Source organism: Scatophagus argus, chromosome 17, assembly GCF_020382885.2.
Source record: "Scatophagus argus isolate fScaArg1 chromosome 17, fScaArg1.pri, whole genome shotgun sequence".
Classification (NCBI taxonomy): domain Eukaryota; kingdom Metazoa; phylum Chordata; class Actinopteri; family Scatophagidae; genus Scatophagus; species Scatophagus argus.
This window is the reverse complement of record NC_058509.1, coordinates 4,376,828-4,401,712: the sequence shown is the minus strand read 5'-3', so window position 1 is coordinate 4,401,712 and position 24,885 is coordinate 4,376,828. Positions and strand designations below refer to the sequence as shown.

Here is a 24,885-nt window from a genome sequence, read left to right as displayed (position 1 = left end):
AAATGGATGGCTGTGGTTACAGAAATAATACACAAACAACTTACTTCACTTTTGTTTATTTATTTCATGTACCTGATGAACCAACCACAATGTCAGAGTTCTGGTCTTTAACATGATGAAAACTCTTCCAGAAAGCTAATAGAGCTCAGTTATAACACACTACTGAATTTACAAATCAATTTATAGAGTTATGATCACACCCAACATCATCCACACAACGGCAATCAATCGAAATTCCCACATTTAAAGGGCTAGTTTATCATTTAGGGAAAAGCACTCATTTTACTTACCACTCTCATGTCTGTTAGGGGCAGCGCTGGACTCAGGACAAGGTTAGCATGAAGACTGGAAGCATGGGGAAACAGCTTTCTCTGTCCAGGTACAGGTTCAGGCTCCGTGGTGACATGTCTGCCACTGTGATGACCAAAAAATTACTACAGCCGGCTATGTTTGGAGCCAGGCTAGCTGTTTGGCCCTGTTCCGGTTTTAATGCTAAGCTAGGCAATTCAGCACCAGACTCAGACTCTCAGTCGCAGACATGGGAGTGAGATCAATCTTCTTAATTAAGTCTTGTAAAGAAAAAAAAAGGCAGGCGTGAATTGCTTCCTCAAAATGCTGAACTATTCCTTTAAAGGTGACACTGAAGCCTCTCATAAAGCCTACAGTTGTAGCACACAGTCCGTGTCGGGGTACTGAGGCAGGTTGAGTTGGTACTTCCTCTCCAGGCCCGGAGGCACAAACCGGCCTCCCAGGAAGTGGTATCGTCCTCTGAACAAGGAGGCAGACTTCTTGGGAGCGGTGAGAGAGATGAGCATGTCGGGCTGCAGTCCGTCTGAGCTGCCCTGCTCCACATCCCAGCCTTAGAAAAAATAAATAAATAAATCACCAACAGGATGTCACCACCTCTTCTTCTTCTTGTGGACAGAAGATGTCATGACAGTCAAGCCATTAATGAACAATTCTATGCAGCTGAATTTTGAAACCTTTCACTTCTGACTTCTGAGCATCGACTTGTGCAGGTTTGCCGCTGCATAATTTACATATGATTCATTGAGTTTTTCGTCTAATCATTATGAGGCTGGACAACAACCAAGGTTCACTGAAGAAACTGGACAAAGTTCGAATAAAGATCTTCTATTTATAGCAATAGATTCAGAGGGAAACTGCAGCAATCTCTTTTCAGAAGATTAAAGCACACCAACATGGTAGGGGGTTTTGTTTGCGGTATTAATTTTTGCATGAGGACTGACCTGAGGGGATGTCAATGCTGGCTACAGGGACTGTCGTCTTCTTCAGCACGTTTAGGATGGAGCCAAACGGCTCCCGCACAGCCCCCTTGAAGCTGAAGCCGAAGATGGCATCTATCACCAGGTTGTAAGCCTCATCGATCACCTCAGCCTGAAAAATCCATTTTTGCACATTAATCGCAAGCCTTACCTACAAGACCACACATTAACATGTTACTATCAGAAAGTGCAGGTGTAAAAACATTCAGTAATGTTGTGACTGATTAACCCCAAACCTCAGGCATCTCAGTCAGGAAGGGGATCTCCATTTTCTGGCACTGCGTCGTCAGGCCCTGGAACAGAGGTTTGTTTGGCCTCTTCGGGTAGAAGACGGTGGGCTCGTAACCCTGCGAAGCCACAGGAAACACCCTTCATGGTTTGAAAACTGACAGCCACCAGGGTGACACAGCAAAGCTAATCTCCACTCGGCACAGGCTGGGAGTTTGATGGCACAGATTCAGGAAAAGAATGCCCTCAGGTTTAGAGCTCCCGCTGAGGTTTTAGGTAGCGCAGGCTGTCCATAAATGGTCTTCTGCTGACACGACTGAACCACCTGGAGTCAGAACCTGGACAAATACGCTAATGGAGCTTGAACCTGCTGCTGGAGAGCAGGACTGGAAGAAGTGTTGAGTGAGCCTTCAGTAAAAGCAGTAATACCTCAACATGTAACTGCAGTAGCAAAAGCAAAAGTACTTTGTAGGCCAAATGGACTCTTTCATAGTTTTATATATTGTGTATTATATACTTATCACTGATGTATTGTTGTTGTAGCAACTTCAGAAAGTACTGCACAGTTTAATCTGCAAAACCCTCAGTCCTCCTAACATTATTGTGCAGTGAAATATTTCAGTCTTATTTTAATTACATTAGCTTCTTTAAGATGTGTTCTAGAAATCTAGATGCATGTTGTAAGCCGATCTTCGTTCATTTTTGTTGTTTTAGTTGAATAAGACACCATCGCTCCACCAGAACTATGAAAAAGTTGTTTTTATACAATGTTTAAAATTAAATCGTACAACAAACAGCTAAATAATCAGTAGCTTTAGCTGTTAAATAAATGTAATGTAGCAGAAAGTACAGTATCTATGCAGTGAAGTAAAGGTATAAAATTCTCTAAAACAGAAAAATACTACATGTCCTGAAGTCCTGAAAACTGTACTTCAGCCTTTTAAATTAAACAAAATGTTCTCATCTAATTTCCACCACAGCTGCACAGCGTCTGACACAAGTAAAGCACACTCACAAAGAGTTTAAGATGCCGAGCACAGACCAGGCCATCGCCTCCGTTGTTACCTGGGCCACAGATCACCAGCAGAGACGGTTTGGCCTTCACCAGGGAAGTAACTGGATATGCCTGCAGGAAAAAAAAACAATAAAAAAATCCATTTTTGACAAGAAAAGAGGATTTTCTTTACAGCAGCTGCTGTAAAGAAGGCAGAACAATATGATTATTCCCCTCTTCAAGCTGCAATCTGATTTCTGTTCATGGTTTCCTGGTAACACAGCAATCAGACTGATACTTTAAAGGTCTTTAAGGTTAAGTGAATTAAAAAACATCCGTGCATTGTTATGGGAAATAAGATGATGCTGGTTAAAGCTCATGAGAAAAAGCATTAAAAACTGTTGTTAGTTTACTATCATGTCTGACATTTAATGCTGTTTGCCATTTTTGCTTAAAAAATGTCTGCAACAATTATTTCTAATTCTAACTCTGTCATTTTTTTATTTCAAAATAAGGGGGCTGACTGACATCTCACCCTGGCGATGGCCGTGGCACAGCTGAGTCCAGCCAGCTCCATCAGCTGGTCCACACTGAAGCCGTACTCACTGAAGAGCTCCTCGTCAATGCGCTGGGCCTCCTCCTGCCTGTGGAGCATCAACGGGTCAGTCAGGACACTCTAAACACCCTGGAAACGCTTTACTGCGCTGTGTACAAGCTTTCAAACTGCACCCGAGATATTTGACGGTCTGAGCCATGGTGGACGCTTGTCTGCTACTGAAACACTCCTTCTTGTGGCTGTTGGCTGCAGCGGATAGCGCACATGTCCCGGTCTGAGCGAGGACAGTTGCGGCCCTTGAGGTCACCAGGAAGCCGATGCCAAACAGAGTCCGCACGTTCAACATCCAGATGGATCCAAACTCCTGGAACGTAAGGAACCACAGTGATCGACCCTGAACTGAAGGAGGTCGGTCCTCACGCTGATGTCATGACTGCTGAGCCAAAACAAGAAACAACCCCAGTGCTGATGTGCATTTTCCCCCCTAATGAAAGCTCTGCTGCTCAGTCTGCTGACACCGCTGGCTCTTAGAGGCTTCAATCATCCCTGTGCTCTCAGCTCCTGCTCAGTGTGCTTTACAGGAAGAGATGCCACAAAGATGCTTGATGGCAAAATGATCTTTGCATGTTAATGTGTGAGAAAACATTTAAACTACTCATTAAAATTTCACAGAGCTCGTCTTATTGTTTTGTCTGAACTAATACTGAAAAAAAAAATCAACTTTAGTCAGTTTATCAAGTAGATATAAACATTTGTCAGCTCCAGTAGCTCAGATGTGAGGGTTTCCTACTTTTCTTTGTTTTATATCTTTGTAAATTTAAATAAGTACCCACTGAGGTGTCAGTCAGAACTTTTTTTCTTATAACTTACAGACTAAAAAACAAATATTTAGCATTTTTACATGATGAAACAGTAATCGTGAACATTTTTGTCAATCAAACTAATCTTTTTATCTAAGACACGTTTCAGTGCTAATAAAAACAAAACCAAAATTCAACCAAAAACCTAATTTCAACATAAAAAGAAAACGCTGTTGAGGTCACAAAATGACAAAAATTCGTGTGAAAACTAATTTCATCTTGTAACACGCAGCTTTAACTACCAAATCCCGCGGGACGCCTTCAAAAAACCTGACACTGACACGGTCAACATGTAAGACTCACATCACATTGTAGTTTCCGATCGAAGCAGGAGAACAGAACTCAGCTTATTTTTTTAACCTCGAAAGACATCACAGGAAGCTTAATTTAATCCAACAACTTAACATTAATGGTGATCTAACTGATGATCCTCGTAAAATTGCAGACTTCTGCTCCAGTTTTTACAGTGAGCTATATAAGACCAAATATTGTCATCAGTCAGCAACTTTATTTTTTAATTCTTTGAATAACATCACTAAAATTACTGAAGATGACAAAGAGATGTGTGATGGGATTATAACTTTACAGGAAGTCACTCATGCGATACAACACCTCAAAAAAAACAAATCTCCTGGAGTCGATGGTCTTTCTGCTGAATTTTATCAAACATTTGTTGAAGATATAACTCCCTTTTTACTTAAGGTCATTTTAGAGAGTGTGGAACAAGGAACTTTACCTCCTACACTAACACAAGGATTGATTACTTTAATCCCAAAACCTAAAAAAGACCACCTACTTATTGATAATTGGCGACCTATTTCGCTCCTGAACACTGATTACAAGATATTTGCTTCTGTTCTTGCTAAACGACTTAAGAACGTTTTGGACCCAATTATTGATGAAACCCAATCGGGATTTATGAGAGGGAGACATATTTCCAATAATATTCGTCTTGTTTTAGACTTAATTGATTATTCCTCTCTATGTTCGGACGACAGTCTTATCTTCTTTTTGGACTTCTATAAGGCATTCGACACCATAGAACATAATTTCATTTTTCAAACAATTGAACGTTTTGGTTTTGGTGATTTCTTCTGTAAGGCTGTCAAAACTATGTACTCAAAAGGAAACAGCTCCATCAGATTAAAAAATGGGACTTCCCCGAGATTTGATTTACAGCGGGGCATACGACAGGGCTGTCCTGCTTCCCCTTATCTATTCATCCTATGCACTCAACTACTTGCCACTCATATAAAAAGTAGCTCATTGAAAGGTATTTTTATTGCAGATAGAGAAATTATAATAAGTCAGCTGGCTGATGATACTACACTTTTCTTAAAAAATGCCACGGAGGTTCCCATTGCTATCCATACAATAGATTTTTTCTCTGCAGCTTCTGGACTTTGTTTAAACCTGAAAAAATGTGAGCTGTTTCCTCTCAAAGACTGCGGTGAATCCACGATCTATAATATACCTATTAGAAACAAACTCAATTACCTTGGAATTACTATTGTTAAAAATCAGACAGATAGATGCTTTGAAAATTTTAATATGATTATAGACAAGACAAGGAAAAAACTGAACCAATGGCTTCAAAGAGATCTATCGTTGAAAGGTAGAGTGTTACTAACAAAGGCAGAAGGGTTGTCTCGCCTCACTTATGCCGCTACTCCCCTGGCTGTTGAAAAGCAGATCTGCAATGCCATTGATAAGCTATTATTTAATTTTATATGGAAGAATAAGACGCATTATGTGAAAAAATCTGTTGTTATGAATACTTATGACTCTGGTGGTTTAAATTTTCTTGACTTCACCACCCTCAACAATACTTTTAAAATTAACTGGATAAAGCAATTTCTACATAATCCTACTTCCACTTGGAACTTTATACCCAAATATATCTTTTCTACCATTGGAGGCCTTGAATATGTGCTACTATGTAATTATAAAATAGAAAAACTTCCCCTAACTCTATCAAACTTTCATAGGCAAATGCTGTTGGCATGGTCCTTAATCTATAAACACAACTTCTCTCCACATAGATGCTTTATTTGGAATAATCAACATATCAAATATAAAAACAAATCTTTATTTATTAACTCCTGGTTTAATAATAACATCATTTTAGTTACCCAGCTACTCAACGATAGAGGAAATCTGCTAAATTATACAGAATTCCTTCAAACATATGGTATTCCTGTTACCCCCAAAGACTTTGCAATTGTAATGGATGCCGTTCCTTCTGGTATCCTAACTCTTTTAAGAGGTGCTGGAAAACCAATTTGTCCTCCTTTAGACCCCACATTAACATCAGTGGGGCAAATGTGTTTCTCTATCAAAACTAAAAAAAAAAATTGTCTTATTAGATCATTGCTTCAATCTGATATTACCACTACCCCATATGTTGTCCAGTACTGGTCTAATATTGTTAACGGGTTGAACTGGGTTCATATATGGAATCTTCCTTACAAATATTTGATTACCAACAAAGTTAGAGAAGTGTCTTATAAATTAATCCATAAATACTATCCTACCAAACACTATCTGATAAGATTTGGGAAGGATGTGTGTGTGAACTGTTCTTTCTGTGGATCTGAGCCTGAAACTATGATGCACCTGTTCTGGAACTGTCACTATACTGCCATCTTCTGGAAGGAGGTACTGCATTACATCAAACTGAAGATTGACTCAGACTTCCTGTTACAATGGAACAATATACTTTTTGGTGTTCATGATGTTAAAAGTAAAAAACAAAAGGAATTATATGTCATAAACTTAATAATTATATTGGGTAAATATCACATACACAAAGCCAAAGTTAGTCACTCAAACCCCTACTTTATTGCATTTCTAAAGGAAACAGAACAGTATATGGAAAGTATCTGTGAATCTAACAATAAGAAAGCTATGAAAACATATCACTTGTGCTCTACATTTTCTGCATTTGTTTAAGTAGCCTACCCCCTGGCTGACGTTCTGTTGTTTGTATGTATGTTCATTATAATAACTGCCTTGTATTGAATATTTCAATAATAAAGTAAAAAAAAAAAAAAAAAAAAAAAAAAAAAAAAAACATTGTAGTTTCCCACTTTTTAGTCGCTCTGAAAGTGATCAAATAGAGCGTTTGCACCCACAGGAGTGGAGCACCTGCCTCTGCTGCGCTACAGCAACACCACCTGGACAAACCTCACACAGGACTACAATGTGCGTTTAATTATGATCATGATTTCATGACTGATACTAACTTTCTTATTTATATTTTTATCTCAATATAATGGCGGGGACAGTTTGAGCATATCTGAATATTGTGGGAATATGCCCAAATTTATGTTAGAATTACTCTCATGCTAATTAGGTTTACGTAATGGATTTTATTTTGTATTAGCTTTACTGTGCGTAGTAGCTTTAGCAGAGCGCTAGCTAACCTCACAACACAGCAACACAGCTTCGTTTGACGTGAGCTGCTAGCTAACGTTCAGCATTTGCTATGAGCCTGACGCTGCTCCACTTCGAGCTATGACAAAGTGCGGATGAAACTCACCAAGATATTAACCAGCCTGACCTGAAAACGACTTCACACGCTCGTCTGACAGCAGGAAGCACCAGCGCAACAGCACCAACAGCCCAACGGTGTCAGCCACTTCCGGGTTTGAGACCGCAAGGCTAATTTCAAAATAAAGGTCCTCCTAACTGCTTGTCACTTCAATAAACTGGTTTGTTTTAGCAAAATGCACAAAATATCAAACATAAAGGTACTCATGACACAAAATGGTCCTTGTCTTGGTAATATATTCTCATGCATCATATCAATTGGCAATATCAGTATATCAATAATATAAAGTGACAGCTGGCAGTTAAATGTAGTCGAGTAAGAAGTAAAAGTATATTCTCTCTAAAATATAGTTGAGTAAAAAGCAAAGTAAAGTAAAGCATAAGTACTTTATAATCTATCATTATAAAAGTTCTGTGCTTTGGTAAGGTGTGTGTATGTATGGATGGCAATCATGTGACTACTGATCAAGACAAGTATGGCAGAATTATTAAAAAATGTTTATTATATCAGTAAAAAATACACAAAATTCTTCAGATCTGTAGCAAGGCTGGGGTCAATTTACTGCAACTCCAGAAGCAAATTCTGTTAAAAAAAAATGTGTTTTTTGTGAACACAAATTAATGTACTGCATCCCTGCGGCATCAGCTCACTTACAGATTGGCATGTAAATCTGATTTAACTGTAATGTGAATAGCAAATGAAAGCATGATTTTATCAACCAGCAACAGTAGCTGTGGACATCATTCACTTCTTAGAATAAATTATCCCAAACAGTTGTTTCAAGCTGTTGAAGTAGCTGGTAGGATCATATTAATTTCACCAATACAAAAAGAAATGCCTTCTTTAATCAGTATTTAAACTGAAGAAAATAATTCAAAAGCATGCTTATGTACATTATAAAAAACAGTATAAAGTTTTATTGCATACAGTATCTTGAAAATGATTCTTTAGTACATGAAACAAACATAGTAACTACTGCTGGTAACTAAAGAGCTAATAACTGAAAACTAATTGAGAAGCTGAAGTGTTTCAATGTGGCTCCAGGGGCTCACATGATTGGACAGCTCTCCATTCTGTATCCAGCCTAGGACGAGAGATTGACAACGTTATCACAGGGTAATCAATTCAAAATACACAAATACAGAAAACTATCGCTAAAGCCTACAAGAGGAGCAGAATTCCTTGTTTACTCTCTAGTTCGGCCTTTAAACAGAAAAAAGGAATTCATATATGAGGTGCGGGCTTCGGGGCGCCCACCTTGCGAGGAGTGCTGGTGCTGAACACGTAGGAGTGCGGCAGTAAACCCTCGGAGAGGCCTCCGCTGCGAAATGAGCGGGAAGCCGAGGTCACCGAGCAGTTGCTGGACTTGTCTGAAGGGAGTCCACAGGAGCCGCAGACCACCGTCCGGCTCCGCAGGTTGTACTCGCTGTCCCCGCAGGTGCTGTGAGCCACCTGCTGAGGCAAAGACACCCGGTCAGTATGAATATCAGAGCATTTAATAAGAACATACAGAAAACACGTCTCATGTTTGACTGTTATGACCCTGAGGTGATCAAGTCAGTGGCTGATTTATTTAACTTAACAAAACAATCTCTACAGGATCTATTGCACTGCACCAAGCGCTCAGACCGACTGTTTGAAGCCTTAAAATTATTATTATTAATTATTATATCTGGTATGGAAAGCACAGTTTAGTGTACTTGAGGTGTTGTGTTCCATTTCTGGTGAAAATCAGGCATCTGGTTAATGTGTCTAACTGCCTTTCGACCATGTAGATTTCTGTGTTCTGCAGGTATACATGTGGTGTATGTTATCAGTACATTTTCTCTCACCATGTCATCATCATCATCTTCAAGATGAGTGCGGGTGACCTTCCTCATTGCCATTTCCTGGAGAAATAAAATAACTGTAGTGTTCATTCCTGTGTTTATTTATTGCCCATTTGTGACACTTTGGAGCACGGTGAATAGAAGCTGAAACCAGAATTTATACTGTTTCCATAATAAAACAAATCGTAAGACATCGAATGCCGTAAGTTTAATCTAACATACCTCTCCATTGGCGCTGATCAGGCTGGTGTGCAGCAGGTCTCCGGTGCCCCAGGAGGCCTGAGTCTTCCACACCAGGTCAGAGGGAGGATTGTGGGCTCCACCAGCACCAGAGGCCCAGATCTGTCAACCGTAGAAAAGGTACAAGCAGGGTGAGACATCTGCTTCATCACCGCGCTGACCCGCGACTCTGCCGAGCGAAGCTGCTGCTTACCGTGACCCTCTGGCCGGCCTTTAAGGTGAATTTCACCGGGAACTTGAAGATGATGGGAGCACCGGATCCCACCTGGCGCTTCACCTGCCAGTTCCCCAAGTTTTGATCCTGGTAGTGGGATGAAAAGTCGTTATTGTGGTGCCAAATTGCCAAAGTAATGTTCTCCCTTAGCAGAGACTGAATTGATAATCTGGCCTTGCAGAGACGTGAAGGTGAGAGGTTTGTTCCTCTCGTGACCAAGTCGCAAAACTCGTTCGAGTTCACCAAGCACACAGTGTGCAACAGTAGCAGGAAGAGCACTTAATTACCCCAACATTTTATTCATCCTCTCACCTCATCTGATTTGTTGCTGAGTCTGACATATTTCCCGTCCAGATCCACCTCGTCCACGGTGACCCGCCCGCTGGCTGAGGCCTGCTGGGTGATGCGAGTGCGGGCCACAGCTCCACCCGCAAAGCTCGAAGCCTCGCTGTCGGTGTCGTTGGGGCGGCGTCTCTTGGCGGGAGAGCTCCGAGCGCTGTGGTGGAGCGATCGAGAGTGGACTGCAGCGGCAGAGGAACGACTTCCTGTCACTTTGGCGGGCGGGGGGCTGGGGGACAGACGCAGCCTGCAGGGACAGAAAATGATGAGGCTAAGCAGAGGGAGGGACATGGACTACTGCAAAACCGCATGTTCCACTACAGCACTCAGACGCCATGGTCTATGAAGGCCGACATACCTCTGCTCCTCTCCCTCCAGCAGCTTCCTGTAAGCACAAATCTCCATATCGAGAGCCAGCTTGACATCCAGGAGCTCCTGGTACTCATCCAGCTGCTGTTGCATTTGCTGCCTCATCTCAGCCATTTCTCGGTCTTTCTCTCCCAGCAGGCGACGCGTCGTGTCCCGCTCCCGAGACAGGGCGTCCTCCAGGTCCCTCACCTTCGCTTCGCGGGCCGCCAGCTGGACCAGACAGAAGAATCGCATCAGGCGTCAGGAAAACATCGCATAAAGCCCCTTTCCTTTCAGTCCAGTGCAGGCAAGCATCAACACGATCAGAGTGAACTGCTCATTTCAGATCACCTGTTTCTGCAGCTGACTGAGCTGAGCAGACATGGACTCCAGGCGGACTCGTGTCTGCTGGAGCTCCTCGTGTGCCGCTCCAACCAGGTGGCTGCTCCTGTCCGCTGACTGACGAGCACTTTCCAGCTGACAGCAACAAACAACAAGGTAGAAAATTACTAAAAACGTCAAATACAACTCTGCATTCTGAACCTAATTTTGCGTCATTAATACCGCTTTGTGAAACTGATGCAAATCCAAAGTGTCCTGCCAACAGTTTGATGCGTCTGATATCCATTTTATCTATTCTCATAACAATATTAAATTGATGGTCTACCTTGGTATTGTAGGTCTTCTCAATTTCATCCTTGTACATTTTGATCTGCAGTTCATGCTGGTTACGCATCTCCATCAGCGCCTCCGCCAGCTTGCTTTCAAATTCCTGCTGGTGGCCGTTGTCCAACTCCACCATACGGGACTCATGGCGGCGCTTTATCTCCCGCAGCTCCTGTGGGAGGATTACCAAAGTCATCAAGTCCAAGTGAGTGAAATATCAGGCAGAAAGGCTGCTGATGTGATAAAAGGAAAAAAAACAAACGAAGTTCCTTTTTTTTTGGAAAGTAAAAAAGTGATTTATTGAACTTTTCTCGGAGAGTCTGACCTCAGAGTGGAGGTTCTTCTGAAACTCCAGCTCCTCTTTGAGGGTCTGGATGCGATTCTCTCCGTCCACCCTCCTCAGCATCTCATCCTGCAGCTGCTTCCTGGCATCACCCAAACTGGCCTCAAGCTAAGAAACCAGAACAGGAACTGAATATTAGTACAAATCAATATACAAACACTCACATAATAAAGAGCGAGGAGGCTGTTCTCTAATCAAAACGTCTGAGCTCAAGCAGCCGTGATAGAAAGCCTGAAGTCAGCTAATTTGTTGGCTCGCACAGACGCACACACTGACTTCAAGAGTTTTCATATTTTATTTTTCCTCATGAAAATTATGTAAGCCTGCCAAAACGCTGGGCGTGTGTGATGCCCTTTCCAAAATACATAGTTAGTGGTGAAGGCAAACACGAGGTTGTCACCGAGTCTTAGCACGGAGGATTATGAGGACCAAACTAAGAGCTGCTGAGCTCGGAGGCTAACTGCAGAACAACGGACGCCAGATGTGTTTCCACCGCGTTTGGTTTGAGTTTACCTTGGCAACCTGCGTCTTCAGATCCCTGTTTTCCACTTCGAGGTTACGCTTCTCTCCCAGAGCCGTAGTCAAGGACGCATCCTTGGAGTTCAGCAGAGCCTCCAGGTCTTTGAGCCTCTGCAAAGCTCCTGTCAAGTCCGACTCCTTTTTGGTGTTCCTGTGAGAACAATAAAAGTATTTTGGAGGATACTCCAGTGAAAAGAATACAGGCAGACATCCATTTTGCTTCGCAAGTCAAGAAGCAAGAGGGAAATGGATGTTTCCTTTGCACAGCTTAATGAAACAAATATGAGCTATTTTTGACTAAGGATGTAGCCTGGATGAAATAGAAACGGGGAAAGGACCTCGGTGCATATGACTCACAGGCCACAGTGATCCAGCTCCAAACCCGTGTATCTGGTAGCCACAAGCCACAGCCGCTGGTGTTTGGCTGAGATGCTGCCATGGCAACAGCTTGGCTGTGCCAAACACACAAATGCCTTCGACTCAGTATTTATGGAAAAATAATGGAGGCAAGAGCGGAGCCCTCTAAACACTGCCACGTATTGTGTGTATAATGATTACTTTGGCGAAGGAGGAGAAACTGGGGAAAGAGTTAGTCATCAGGATCTGGATGTGGCAGCATGGGAAGGAGACGGCGGAGAAGTCCAACGTCAGCGGGCGGTGAGCAATGAGGAGGGTATGCTAAAGCCGGGGAGTGTCCCCAACGGCAGCAAGCATTGGCCATTAACAGCTAATGATCAAGTGTGTTTTGCTGCCGTGGATACACGTGAGGAAACGCTTTAGTCACTAACGCTGCAGTCACTGTCGCTCGTGCATTAATGGACAAATGGATGCCTTTAACTGAGAAAGTTTTTGTTTGGAAAAGGGGGATTTCAGAAGCCTCGCGGCAGTTGTTCCTTCTCATGATCATCAGACAAACAAAATATCAGCATCAGCAGCCGCTTTTCATTCAAAGGGTGTCCAAGGCCGATTTGTTTTATTTCTAAACAGAGAGCTTTATGATGTAGAAAAAGAAGCAACGAGTTACACAGTTTTTGCAAGTACTTTGCAAGAGGGTTTGGTAATTCCGTCTAGACTCTGTGTGTGTGTGTGTGTGTGTGTGTGTGTGTGTGTGTGTGTGTGTGTGTGTGTGTTACTTTACACAAGAAACTGTGGCCACAAGTCATAATTAAGGGATAACAGCAAAAGGTAAAAATGTTGTGTAACAATAGAACAGGTAGAGAAGAGTGATAACGACACTAACGGGCTCAGTAATTTATCTATTTGGTTTGCTAATTAGCCACCATTAGCTGCTGGTCACACCAGGCCACCTGAGGCTGTAACAGAAAAACTGAGCGAGTCGTATTTGACTGTTTATGAACCACAAACTCAGCTTTTCTTTGTGAGGGGTGATATTATGAATGCTATTTCACTTGTAGTTCCTCTTTAATTGTAAAGAAACTACATCTCACAACCTTACATGGGTGCTTTTAAAGAATTCAGGGCCTCTGATGTGCTGAGACCCCCCCTTAAAGCACCCCACAGCAATCCATGGAGGTCATGTTTGAAAATGTTCCTCCTTTTCCCTCCACCAGCACACACACATAGAAAACACAGCAGGAAATGCTGTCAGACTGAGTGACGTGTTGCAGCCCACCTTGCTTTCAGCTCCTTGTAGTCCTCTCGCAGCTTGCCCAGCTCCAGCTGCAGACGAGCTCGCTCTTTGGCCACAGAGTCCAGAGTCTGGCGGGCATCGGCCAACTCGGTCTCGTAGGCCGCCTTCAGGCCCGTCAGCTCCCGGCTGACCTCGGTCTCTGACTCGGTGATGCGCAGTCGCAGGCCGGCGTTCTCGGCTTCCAGGAAGCGCACCTTGTCGATGTAGACGGCAAGCCGGTCGTTGAGGTTGGACAGGTCCTCCTTCTCCTGGAGTCGGGTGATGCGGTTGGCAGACAGAGGTGTGTTCGGACCTCGAGGAGTGTTTTTGGGCGTCGCCATCTTTTCGGAAACAGACATAATTATCAACTTAATCACTCTGAAAATTAGCTATATGTACAGGATTTTTAATTCTAATGTATGCATAGTGTCTACGTCACACAGGAGGATGGAGGAAGGTGACCACAGAGTCCAGTCTACAAATCTACACTCAGGAAACAGGCCTAACTGGGGCATAAAAGTAGATTTCTACTGTGAAGGAAACGTGTGGATCTGTGAACGTTCTTGACAAAGTTTAGAATTTAAAGTTAACACAATTCACACCCACCGTTTCCACAAACTTCCAGCTCTTTTGAGTGCAATGGAATAAAACACAAAAGGCACAGAGTATAATTGATCCAAAGACATGGGAGGGGTTATCGACTCCACCCGATAATCAAAGACATGCACAAAGGATGCCAAGCGCCATGAGAAGATTTACCTTTTCAAAGCTGGGTGAGAGGAAGAGAAAACTCTGCTCCGGGGATGTTCGTAGACGTCTCTGTTGATGTTCTTGACTGTGTTGCGATCAAAGCGTCCCACTCTGGTCTCCCACACTGTTCAGCCTGTTACTGCACTGTCTGCAAACCCATCTGAGTGTGCCCATATAGGAAAGAATGAGATGGGAGGAGAGGAGGGAGGTTGGCCTCCAGTTTGGCACTTGGTAGGTGGTTGTCTCTCTCTCTGTCTCTCTGTCTCTCTCTCCCACTGTAATGGGTGTGCTGTCTGAATGAATGACTCACCCTCCGCACAGAGAAACTCACGATGCCATGTGATACTGTGCACACACAGGGTAATTTTAAGCAGATTCATTGCCTGAGAGTGCTCATACTTCTCCGTGAGGTTACATAAGAGCTTTCAGATTGTTTTAACCCTTCAGTACAGAGCTGGAGGTTTTCCAAAGCTTGAAGTCGCCCTTTTTTTTCTTTAAATATATTCTGGCCTGAGATAACCTATAAATTGCTTCCATATTCTCCTCATGTAAGTTATTTGCAGCCAAGGAGGAAACTTGACATGTTCTAGCAGACCCCAGTGATGTATCACTGGTTTTCTTTTACAAACTTAGGATTTTTTAAATGGTTCAACTCATAGTGAAAAAGCAATGAGAGATCAAAAAAGGGGAAACTAGACATTTAGGAGTTTTAAATTTATTCCACAATCCCATCCAGCGGATCCCAGCGGAGGTTTTCTTTTGTGTGCACAAACATGGACTTCGTTAACTTATTTGTAAGCTGACTGAGCCCACTTATCAGGAGCCTTTGTCAGCGAACATCACGATTATGAATTAACATTAATTACTGGGTTTGTTGCACCCTCCTAATATGCCTGCGTGTGTTTCAGGGTTTGTCTCAGTGGACTTAATAATAATAAACTTTATTCATCTTGACAAGGTTACATGGAGCTTGTACTAGAAGAATAAAATACATCACAGGTAGCATTAAGTAAAGTGTGGTGCAAATGCACAACACCAAAACCAATTAAATTAATGCTACAAGACACATAACAGCATAACACAAGCACACACAACATCAGAGCAGTAAAACAAAAAAACATGAAGAATTCAAGAAAGCCTTTTACTTATAACAAAGAAGAAGAAGAAAGAGTTTGGGGTTGTGACCTCAGCGAGGACACGTGAGTGATTTTTACGTCAGATATGATTTTCAATCAGGTGAGGGATGTTCATTGCTGTGAGGGATTTCCACAGACCCAAACAGGTGAACACATTAAGAAGGACAAACAAACAGTCAGATGACCCTCAGGTTGAGACTCCATCAGAGCTTGATGTGCGTGAGGCTCTAACTGCTGTACTGTTTCATATCAATAATCAATGTGATCAATACGTCCTGTGCATTTTAAACGTGTGTGATGGAGGTGCTCTGACAGTGTAGTAATTCATAACTTTAAAGCAGTTTCATTTGTTCACCGCGCGGCTCTATTTAATCACCGGAGAATACAAATACACGGAGACATGAGACTATTCGCTGTGCTTCCTGGTGACGGGCGGGCTGCACCGTCGCCTCTCACTCGCCGCGTTTGACGGAGAGGCTGACACCGACGGCAGGGAGACAACACGACCCCGACCCGCCCCTCTGAGCTGCCCTCCAGCTCGACCTGCTCTCTGGGTTTTGAGTAAAAACCGATGCTGGCTGTCCAGAGAGACATAAAATTGTGAATTATGAGAAGCGTGCGAGCGCTGCGCGTCGGCTTCGTGGCACAACGCGGACGGTTTTTGTCATGTGGTCTGTGGGAAAACCCGTATTGGATCTCTGTGGTCACCTGGGCGAAAGGACCAGGGGAAAAAAACAAAACAAAACTGGATGTCCGCGCGTGTTTGATAAATAACACAATGTGATTGCCTGAAACAAATAAACACCTAAACGATTGTCTGAGACGCTCAGTGCGCACAATGCGTCCATATTCAAGTTGTTAACGTCGAAATAAACTGAGAAAACGCGCGACGCTCCCGTTTGTAACCGCAAAACTCTTTCGGAGTCACGTGAACACCGGCTAACATTATCCGAAATGTCCCAAAGACGAGGCAACAGGGGGTTGTGTGTATGAGAGGGGGAAGCACAGTAATTTGTTCACACAATAAACGGCGCTAACTAGTCCACTCCATGTCTTATTGGGCGCAAGCCTGCAGCTTGGCGCGGATAAGCGGCAGCAGCTGTGCGCAGCGCAGCAGCAAAAGGGAAACCAAGGACACACACACACAAAAAGACTTCCAACGAAATCATAAGGAAATAATCTATCTGAGCATCCACTCGTTGGTCTAAAAGACTTTAACGATCCTAAGCCCCACCACCCCCCCCCGGACCGGAGCACCACCGTCTCCGTGAAGCCGCGCAAACACCCCGAGTGTTTTTCTTTTTTTGGTTTTCCGCACAGACGCAGACGGCTCCGTCCTGCTCGGCAGCGGCCTCCATTTTAGCTTCTTGCCCGGTCGGCGCCTCACGTGTCCTGGACTGTCTTCCTCACATGACCCGTGTGTTTGTCCCCGTGATCAGCGCTTCCATCTCCGTAAATCAGTGTCGTTGAATATCGGCGTTTTACACCCGCGAAACCTTCATGGATATGCTGGAGCAGAGTCTGGACAGCTCGGCGAGGTGAGACGCTGCTTGCCCGCTTCCTGCTCAGCCATGGCTCCCACCACGGCCTAAAACCAGTTTTCTCCTTTGCAACGCAATTCTCTGTTAATAAGCTTCTGGCTCCGGATACTTTTAATATGTGCGCACCGTTCGCTTCTTTTCGCTTCTCGCGGTTCAGCTCGCGGCTGTGCGTGTGGCGGAGAAGATGCATTCCGGCATCCGTAAAGACATTTTCATTAGAAATTGTGCAAAATATATCAACATCGCGATTTCTGTTGTATTAACTTGTCGAGAGGGGCAAACGCTCAGCAGTAAATTGTGCCTGTTTTCAGTGTAAAGTCTAACTGCACTGTGCTGTAACTGTGCCTCATGCGACTCTCTCTTTTTTGGATTAAAATGCTTAAATGAAACAAGGAGGGGCGGTGTTGTTTTATGTTTATGAAGTTTGTCTTTGCCTCGTGCAGCTTATCAAAACACGAGGATTTAACTCGAGTTTTGATTCTCAGGTCATTGCAGTTTCTCTCCTGAAAGTTGCAGAAAACAGGATTTTAAATTTTTTTGACGTTTGCACGCCCGTTTTTTTGTGTGACTTTATTTACGTCTTATCCGCTATCTCCTCATGTGACCATCAGGGGTCGCCCTTCGCCCACAAACCACCCGAGTTTTCCTCCACATTTATGACAACTAATGTCCTTATTTCTGAGAAATGTGCATGTTGAGTCGAGCTTGAATTTGACTCACCGGTTTTCTCTTTCTTTTCAGTCACGACAAACAGGAAACAGAAGAGGTGGTGCAGTTACAGGAAGGTGGGAGCCTCGTTTCTTGTAATCCAGCAAATAATCTGCTTGTTCTCTAAAAAATATTAAATCTGTGATGCCACTTTAGGTTTTTGCTCCTTCTGAGAGATGAGACCTCTGAGCAAAGTGTTTGCAGGTCTGCAGTGCCCCCTCCACACAGAAATGCATGCGCTCACACCTGTTGTTTGTGTGGTTCTGGCCTGGTTCGGCGTCAGGGATTTGACACGTGTTGTTGGCATGTTGTGTGTCGCAGGAGAGGCCGTGGGGACGGAGGAGCAGACCGCAGTGACCATCACCGGTGTCCCGCAGGCTGCGTTCGCCGACCACAATGTGCAGTACCAGTTCCGCACAGAGAACAGTGGAGGGCAGGTGAACCCGCAGAGCCTCTCCTCTGCACAGCAACATTTTACATGTTGGTTTTCTTAGGCTTTTGTGTTCAGGGAGTCTCACTGAGCGAGACGGGAACATCGCAACACACACACTGATTAAAACATTCACAAATCTCATCCGGCGTCACGTCCGGCTCGCTTCACGTTTAGATAAGAACAGCATTTCCTTGATGTGCAGTTGTTTATAAAATGTATGCGAGCTGTAGCAGGCTGTAACGACCACCACGTGACATGATGAGCTAAACTCGACAGAAGAGGCGAGTCAAGGGGTCGCAGCCCACTCAGACTGTTGGTAACGACAGCAGGACAGACGGCGAACAACAGAGGAGGTTTTTAGACCGCGGAGGTCACAACCACAAAGCTGAAAAAATGACTTAAGAAGAGCGAATTTTCTCATTAAAATAAACTGCCCAGCCTTCCGGGTTGTTGAGATGCTGCATGTCAAAGCTCTGACCGCAGGCCCGTTCACGCCGCCTCAACATGCGGATGCTGAGCTACGATTGGACAATCGTCTCCCTGTTAATTCATGGTTGAAGTGCAGCGTGGTTAAAAATAAATGGTGAAAATGTAAATTACTCTTAGCTATGTGCACACCATGCAGTGATCACTTTGAATTCTGGAAATAACCCCAAACAGATGAGACAGATGTTAGCACCTTGTAACAGTCACTCATGCTTGGAATCTTAGCAGAGCAAACACTTATGGGATGTAAAGATTAGGTCAAACGTCAATGTGAAAAACCGTGTGCTTAGGTGAGTTTTTTTTTTTTTTTTCTTAACAGGTCTTGGTTTCATTTTGAGTTTGTGGGTAAAACTGTCATCTGAAGCAGGGATGTTCCAAAACAACTAATTTCCCCTTTCACCCGTCGACTGGTCTAAGTTCTCTCAAAATTGAGCACAATTTAATCTGTCAGACTCTTTTTCTTTTTTTTTTACATATATATATGGATATATATCTATATGTATATATAGATAGACAGATAGATATCTATAATATACTAACACTTGACAATGAGGCCAAAAAAACCCTCAAAAAACCATCAATTTGTGCTCCTCCGTTCAGCAGCACCTGACCACCGCGGTGCCCTACGTACACTTAGATCTAGAAATGAATCATACATGGACATTAATGGGATGATAATCAGTCGTCAAATAACAGATGAGTGAGGGTAGCGACGTTTAGACAACAAGTGGGCTAACTGAGCACATCCCCAGTCTGAAGAACCCCAGCACGATCACTTCTTTTTGTGAATCTTTTGCTCTCTGCTCTGTCCACAGGTGACCTATCGCGTGGTTCAGGTGACAGACGACCAGTTAGAAGCAACAGCTGACGGAACCGGAGCCGTCAGCGTCGTCTCGACCGCGGCGTTTGCCGGAGCCCCTCAGGCAGTGGCGCAGGTGAGCGAACGCACCGCGAGATGGAAGCAGGATGTGATGGAGAGGCAGGAATTCATTACTGCTACAGCAGTGTGAACACACATGAAGACATGTACAGTCGACCATATAGTATATATCAGCTGTTTACCGGTTGACTTGACTCCACCTCTGCCAGGCTGTTATCCAGAACCCCTTCAGCAATGGAGGCAGTCCGGGCGGGGAGACTGTGGGAGGAGAGACACGTTTCGCTTATTTCCCCGCCGCCACCGTCAGCGATGGAACAGCCACGGCCGTGTCGGTGCAGGCCACCGCCGACCCAGCGATCACACAGGCAGGAGGTGAGAGAACGACAGTGGCTTCGCTCCTAAATCATCTGGGGGAGGGAGGCCACACGTCTTAGAAGATGAGGGACAAGGCAGAATTCATGACATATTTCAACAGATTTTGTTCGCTGAAGCCAAGATTTTAGAAGTCACACCATATAGATTCAAGTGTTGCTTCAGCACACCAAGACATTTTGGACAATGCTATGCTTCCAACTTTGTGGCAACAGTTTGTCGAAGGCCCTTTTCTATTCCAGCATGACTGGAATAGAAAAGGTTGGATGAGTTTGGTGTGGAAGAACTTGACTGGCCCACACAGAGTCCTGACCTCAACCCCATCCAACACCTTTGGGATGAACTGGAACGGAGATTGTGAGCCAGGCCTTTTGGTCCAACATCAGTGTGTGACCTCACAAATGCTCTACTGCATGAATGGGCACAAATTCCCACAGAAACACTCCAACATGTTGTGGAAAGCCTTCACAGAAGAGTGGAAGCTGTTAGAGCTGCAAAGCTGTCTGTGTGTTTAGAATGAGATGTCATTCAAGTACCCACTGGTGTGATGGTCAGGTGTCCCAATACTTTTGTCTATAGAGTGTAGGTGTTGGTTTTTCTTGACCCGTTGCAAAAACATCAACAATTCATAATTCCAGCATCACTTAGGGATTAACTGTTTTGTTGTTTTTCTCTTTTCCAGGTCAGTTTTACGTGATGATGAGCCCCCCTGAAGTGCTGCAGACGACGGCCCCTCGTACCATCGCACCACGCACACACACCTACACCGCGTGAGTACGACATAACACCTCCCCCGTACGTTCGTTCATCCCATCCCTGAGGCTAACGCATCACCGTAACTCTCTCCCCACGTGTTCGGCTGACTTCTCGCCTCCACACTTTCTCACCGCTTTCCCTGTAACCTCACAGTGGATCAGGTCTTCCTCATGTCTTCCTTCCTCCTTTTGTTATGATTCGTTTTGTCAAATATATATATTAAAAAAAAAATCAATATCCATCATTTAAAACATCCAACATCTGAAAACCGCACTCTGTCCTACTTACCTGCCATCCCCAGAGGCCTTGGTGAAAGCGAGATGTTGCAGCATGGCAGTACAAACTGGTGAGAAGAACTTTCACATTCGCCCCCACCCTGACCCCATCATGTGTTGTAGAGACAGACGTTTGGTGGATCCTTGTGTCCTGAATTATGTTTTGACAGAAGTTATCGATAGCTTAGCAGATAGCAAGTTCCACATCTTAACTCACTGGCTGGTTCCCACAGTCGTTTGTCCTTCAGAGGATCTGGAGGTTCAGCTGTGCTTGCACCTGCTCCCGATATGAGACAGTCAGCAATAATAGAGTCCTGAATCTGGTGCATGTGGACACATCCTGTCAACCAAAATAAACAATAACAGGAGCCAAACACATGTGGGTCTCTGGATAGAGTTTGATAACAAAGATGTCTTTTTGTTGTTAACCTCTAAGTTTAGATGTTACAGATTTGTCTAACACTGAAAATCAGACTTTTGTTCACGATTTCGTTGTAAAATTTGCTTCGCTGTGTCTTTACAGGAAGGTGGAGGGTCCACGGGCGCCCAGAGACGAGAGGCGAAGAGCACAGCACAATGAAGGTGTGTGTTCATACTGTCTCCGTTTGTTTAAGTTGCTGCAGTTACACACACAGTAGTTGTATGTTGACTTGTTTATAGGTGCTGAAAGCTTTAATTTTTGAGAAGGCATGAAGTTATTCTAATGGTGAGCACCTTTCTTTGCAGTGGAGAGAAGACGACGAGACAAAATTAACAACTGGATTGTCACACTTTCAAAAATCATCCCTGACTGCAGCGTAGACAGCAGAACTGGAGCGGTGAGTGCTTTCGTCCACAGATCAGCCCTCAGAATAATGTGTTCTCAGAGCCTTTACATTTTTCAGAGCATGTAAAACTGTGTCACATAGCTGTAGTTACACCAGTCTCTTTGATGAGGTCAGTTCAGTTTTTTCTGCTTTACGCCTGTGACCTTTTTAAATTCGCCTCTCCGATACGTTTTCTGTCCTCCATGTTGTCTTCTCATTGCTTGTCGTGCACTACGCTGCCCTTCCACCTAATGCATGCTTGCATAACTGAAGCTGCAAGTCAGACTGAAACAAACGACTCTCGGCGTCAGCTAAAACGAGCCTCTATTAAGTAGTATTTCTATTAGTCAGAGACATGTGGCAGTGCGTGTTCAGATCATTTATCTGACTTCGTAACCAAGAGTTTGGCTGAAATGGGTTCAGTCGCCGGAGGGAAAGTTCAGTGAAGATTTATGTGAGCGACACGCAACACTTTTGCTTAACATCTCCGTGTTCTTTATCTCTCAGAGTAAAGGAGGCATCCTGTCGAAAGCTTGCGACTACATTCGAGAGCTGCGTCAGAACAACCAGCGACTGCAGGAGAGCTACAAGGAGGTGGAGCGAGTCGAGATGGACAACGAGCTGCTCAGACAACAGGTCGTCCTTCAAGCGCACTAATTTACATGTACATGTTTGATGTTTTTATTTCGTATAATGGAAACCAGACTTTCTAAAGAGGCAGGTTTGCGACCATGAGGCTGCCCCTTTAATTTGTTGTGCAAGTGGGAAAACATTCAAAGTCATTGAAGAAAACTCCAACATTAGCCATCCAAAAAAAAGAGACTGGGGTAATTTGGATGAAGCAAACTTTTTTTGCAAATAAAATAAAAAAATGATTCATTCATTTTGTGGATTCATTTCACTCTTTTTGCGTCTTTGTTTTGTCAAGCTTTTGATATACTGGCTGCCAGTAAACGAGTGTAATAACAATGTCACAGCAAACTGATGCTGTGCTCGAGCTACATAGGAGTTACTGCAATTACCATTTTTTATTCCCAATTGCAATTACAGTTGGGAAGCAAAGATTTTTCTGGAAGCGGTATTTGTAACCCATAACTTATCTTCTGTCCCATATGACATGAACACAGTAGAACTCAAAGAATCTTCATAAATGCACAGGAAATACACCACACATAAACAAATACTGGCCCTAAAACCACTGTAGCACCTTCCAAGGGTGCATGGTATCTTTTTTTTTAGTCTGATTATCTTTTACTTTTCCAGATTGAGGAACTGAAGAACGATAATGCACTGCTTCGGGCGCAGCTACAGCAGCACGGCATAGAAGTCAACGGAGATGCAACGCCGCAGTGATAGTGTACTGGACACATGAAACATCACAAACACAATGTCGCATCCTCCCACCCACCTGAACAATAGCAGGAAAGGAATAACGGCGAGCGACAACAGGACCGCCAAAACACGCGGGAGCAGCACACTGAAGGACTGCAAACTGAAAACGCCTCCTCCACCTCCAGCTGCTCAAAGGCTGAGCGCTCTGAAATCCGTTAACTGTGTAGCTCACTGAACCTTTCATCTCTGCTTCGAGGAGCACCGCCTCTGCACGGCAACACCACCACGCTTGCACCAAACGTACTTTTTACTTTAAATTATAAACCTGCCATAGAAAATTTACTTTTAATGATTACACCTTTTTATTGTACTGCAAACGCCCACTTGTTCCCTTTTTCTTTTTTCCTCTTTTTTTGTTGACATTTGCTTTTTGAAACTACTAAATGTGACATGAATGATAGCTCCCATTTGCTTTTAATTTATTAGTCTTTCAGGTATGTGTGCACAGAAAGGAAAAGCTAATTTCTGAATTTACTCTTAGCACAGAAACAAATAATGGGCAAGTCGGATATTTTGATTGCGCTCACCAACGTTTCTGTTTACTCTCAGTGGATCACGTGTATATATGTTAATCTGAGTGACTTTTTAAATTTTCTTCCTTTTAACACTGACAGCCCAAGAACCAGGCAGAGCTCACACACTTTGTAAACACTGTCCAACGTCAGTAAATTCAAAGGCTACAATACAGTGAAAGCAAACGCAGCTTTGAGAGCACATTTCTAGTGCAAGGCCTTAATAGAAGCCTGTTGGAGAATCTAGGTGTTAACATAGCTCAGGTAATTGGGATAGTGCACTGGCAAGTGGTTCCCAGACTCAATGAAGTCTTTACATGTAGAGTTCAGATCTCTGGTGTGTGTGTGTTCCCCCCCCCGTTAGGTGCAATGTACAGATAAATGAGCATGTGGAGACGATTTTCAGCGTGTGAGTCGTTTTTAACGGGCATTAAAATATAGTTTGTTTGTATATCTGCTAAATAGGTAACAGGTGTAATGCACTGAAACAGAGGAACAGCCACGAGAGGTTTGAGACCGGCCTCTGTTTGGCCTACTAGTCCTGCTGCATTTTTAGTGGACACCCGAGGCGGCTTTTTTTTTTCCTTTTTTTTTTTTTGCAATATTCCCTAATTCTTTAAAAGTTTGGGAACTTTGGGAAGCGTTGCTGCTGACAGAAGACCTTGAAACAACTGCGGTCAGGAATATGTTGAGGATAGTTTTGGTGTGAGTGATGATAGTTGTAATTAACCAGCTTTTGTCACCACAGCATGGAAATATAACCACTGGCATGACTAATTCTAAAACTACAATAAAACAAACGCGTTTATACTTGAGTGGTGTTCATCACAGGTGTTGCCTACATCTTGTAATGTACCGGTAATGTTGTGTTGCCTTTGAGCGGCATGTAAAACACATTGGAGGTCACATGAGACTTTTGTGTTTTCTGTTTTTCTATTGCAGTGTTCTTCCTTCGATTTTTAAGTAAGGTGAAGAGTTGGTTTAATTTTAAAAACTGCGTGTGGGGTCTCACACTCATCTTACTGTTAAAGATCAGTAAAATGCAATATCCACGTCAAGGTTGCAGTAATATTAATCCAGAAAAATCATATGTAATACTGACGGGGACTACAGTGTAAAGCTTTAAGTACATTTTGCTGATTATACTAACATAGTTATACTTAAGAAAAGTTTTTAAGGCAGGATTTAAAGAGTATTTTCACAGTGTGTTATTACTAGGCTACTTTTACTGTA

General features: G+C 43.5%; 3 protein-coding genes across 9 annotated transcripts; 1 reads left to right on the top strand and 2 right to left on the bottom strand.

Moving 5' to 3' along the window:
- Nucleotides 1-45: 45 nt before the first annotated feature.
- On the bottom strand, nucleotides 46-7,603 carry naxe (NAD(P)HX epimerase). Of its 4 annotated transcripts, none has more exons than XM_046418634.1 (7): nucleotides 7,466-7,603; nucleotides 3,238-3,428; nucleotides 3,044-3,152; nucleotides 2,530-2,640; nucleotides 1,523-1,633; nucleotides 1,251-1,398; nucleotides 46-859 (listed from the first exon to the last, which is right to left on the bottom strand). In XM_046418634.1, exons 2-7 carry the CDS (start codon nucleotides 3,408-3,410, stop codon nucleotides 660-662), a joined length of 852 nt encoding a protein of 283 aa, XP_046274590.1. In that variant the 5' UTR covers nucleotides 3,411-3,428; nucleotides 7,466-7,603; the 3' UTR covers nucleotides 46-659. The 4 variants fall into 4 exon arrangements, with proteins under 4 accessions (XP_046274590.1, XP_046274592.1, XP_046274591.1 ...); XM_046418636.1 differs by having other exon boundaries at nucleotides 7,487-7,603; XM_046418635.1 differs by having other exon boundaries at nucleotides 3,238-3,497; nucleotides 7,466-7,584.
- Nucleotides 7,604-7,953: 350 nt separating this feature from the next.
- On the bottom strand, nucleotides 7,954-18,169 carry LOC124075173 (lamin-A-like). Of its 3 annotated transcripts, XM_046418629.1 has the most exons (14): nucleotides 17,753-18,169; nucleotides 14,365-14,515; nucleotides 13,609-13,946; nucleotides 11,970-12,126; nucleotides 11,439-11,564; nucleotides 11,115-11,285; nucleotides 10,799-10,924; nucleotides 10,458-10,678; nucleotides 10,073-10,346; nucleotides 9,740-9,847; nucleotides 9,529-9,648; nucleotides 9,310-9,366; nucleotides 8,735-8,932; nucleotides 7,954-8,561 (listed from the first exon to the last, which is right to left on the bottom strand). In XM_046418629.1, the coding sequence occupies exons 3-14, from the start codon at nucleotides 13,944-13,946 to the stop codon at nucleotides 8,526-8,528; spliced, it is 1,932 nt and encodes a 643-aa protein (XP_046274585.1). In that variant the 5' UTR covers nucleotides 14,365-14,515; nucleotides 17,753-18,169; the 3' UTR covers nucleotides 7,954-8,525. The 3 variants fall into 3 exon arrangements, with proteins under 3 accessions (XP_046274585.1, XP_046274584.1, XP_046274586.1); XM_046418628.1 differs by lacking the exon at nucleotides 17,753-18,169 and having other exon boundaries at nucleotides 14,365-15,810; XM_046418630.1 differs by lacking the exon at nucleotides 17,753-18,169 and having other exon boundaries at nucleotides 8,735-8,929; nucleotides 14,365-15,810.
- usf2 (upstream transcription factor 2, c-fos interacting) lies at nucleotides 16,598-24,467 on the top strand. Of its 2 annotated transcripts, XM_046418631.1 has the most exons (11): nucleotides 16,598-17,029; nucleotides 17,774-17,817; nucleotides 18,062-18,177; nucleotides 19,475-19,594; nucleotides 19,749-19,911; nucleotides 20,594-20,681; nucleotides 20,969-21,013; nucleotides 21,466-21,524; nucleotides 21,669-21,760; nucleotides 22,256-22,384; nucleotides 23,012-24,467. In XM_046418631.1, the coding sequence occupies exons 1-11, from the start codon at nucleotides 16,992-16,994 to the stop codon at nucleotides 23,099-23,101; spliced, it is 984 nt and encodes a 327-aa protein (XP_046274587.1). In that variant the 5' UTR covers nucleotides 16,598-16,991; the 3' UTR covers nucleotides 23,102-24,467. The 2 variants fall into 2 exon arrangements, with proteins under 2 accessions (XP_046274587.1, XP_046274588.1); XM_046418632.1 differs by lacking the exon at nucleotides 20,969-21,013 and having other exon boundaries at nucleotides 16,599-17,029.
- The last annotated feature ends 418 nt before the right edge of the window (nucleotides 24,468-24,885 follow it).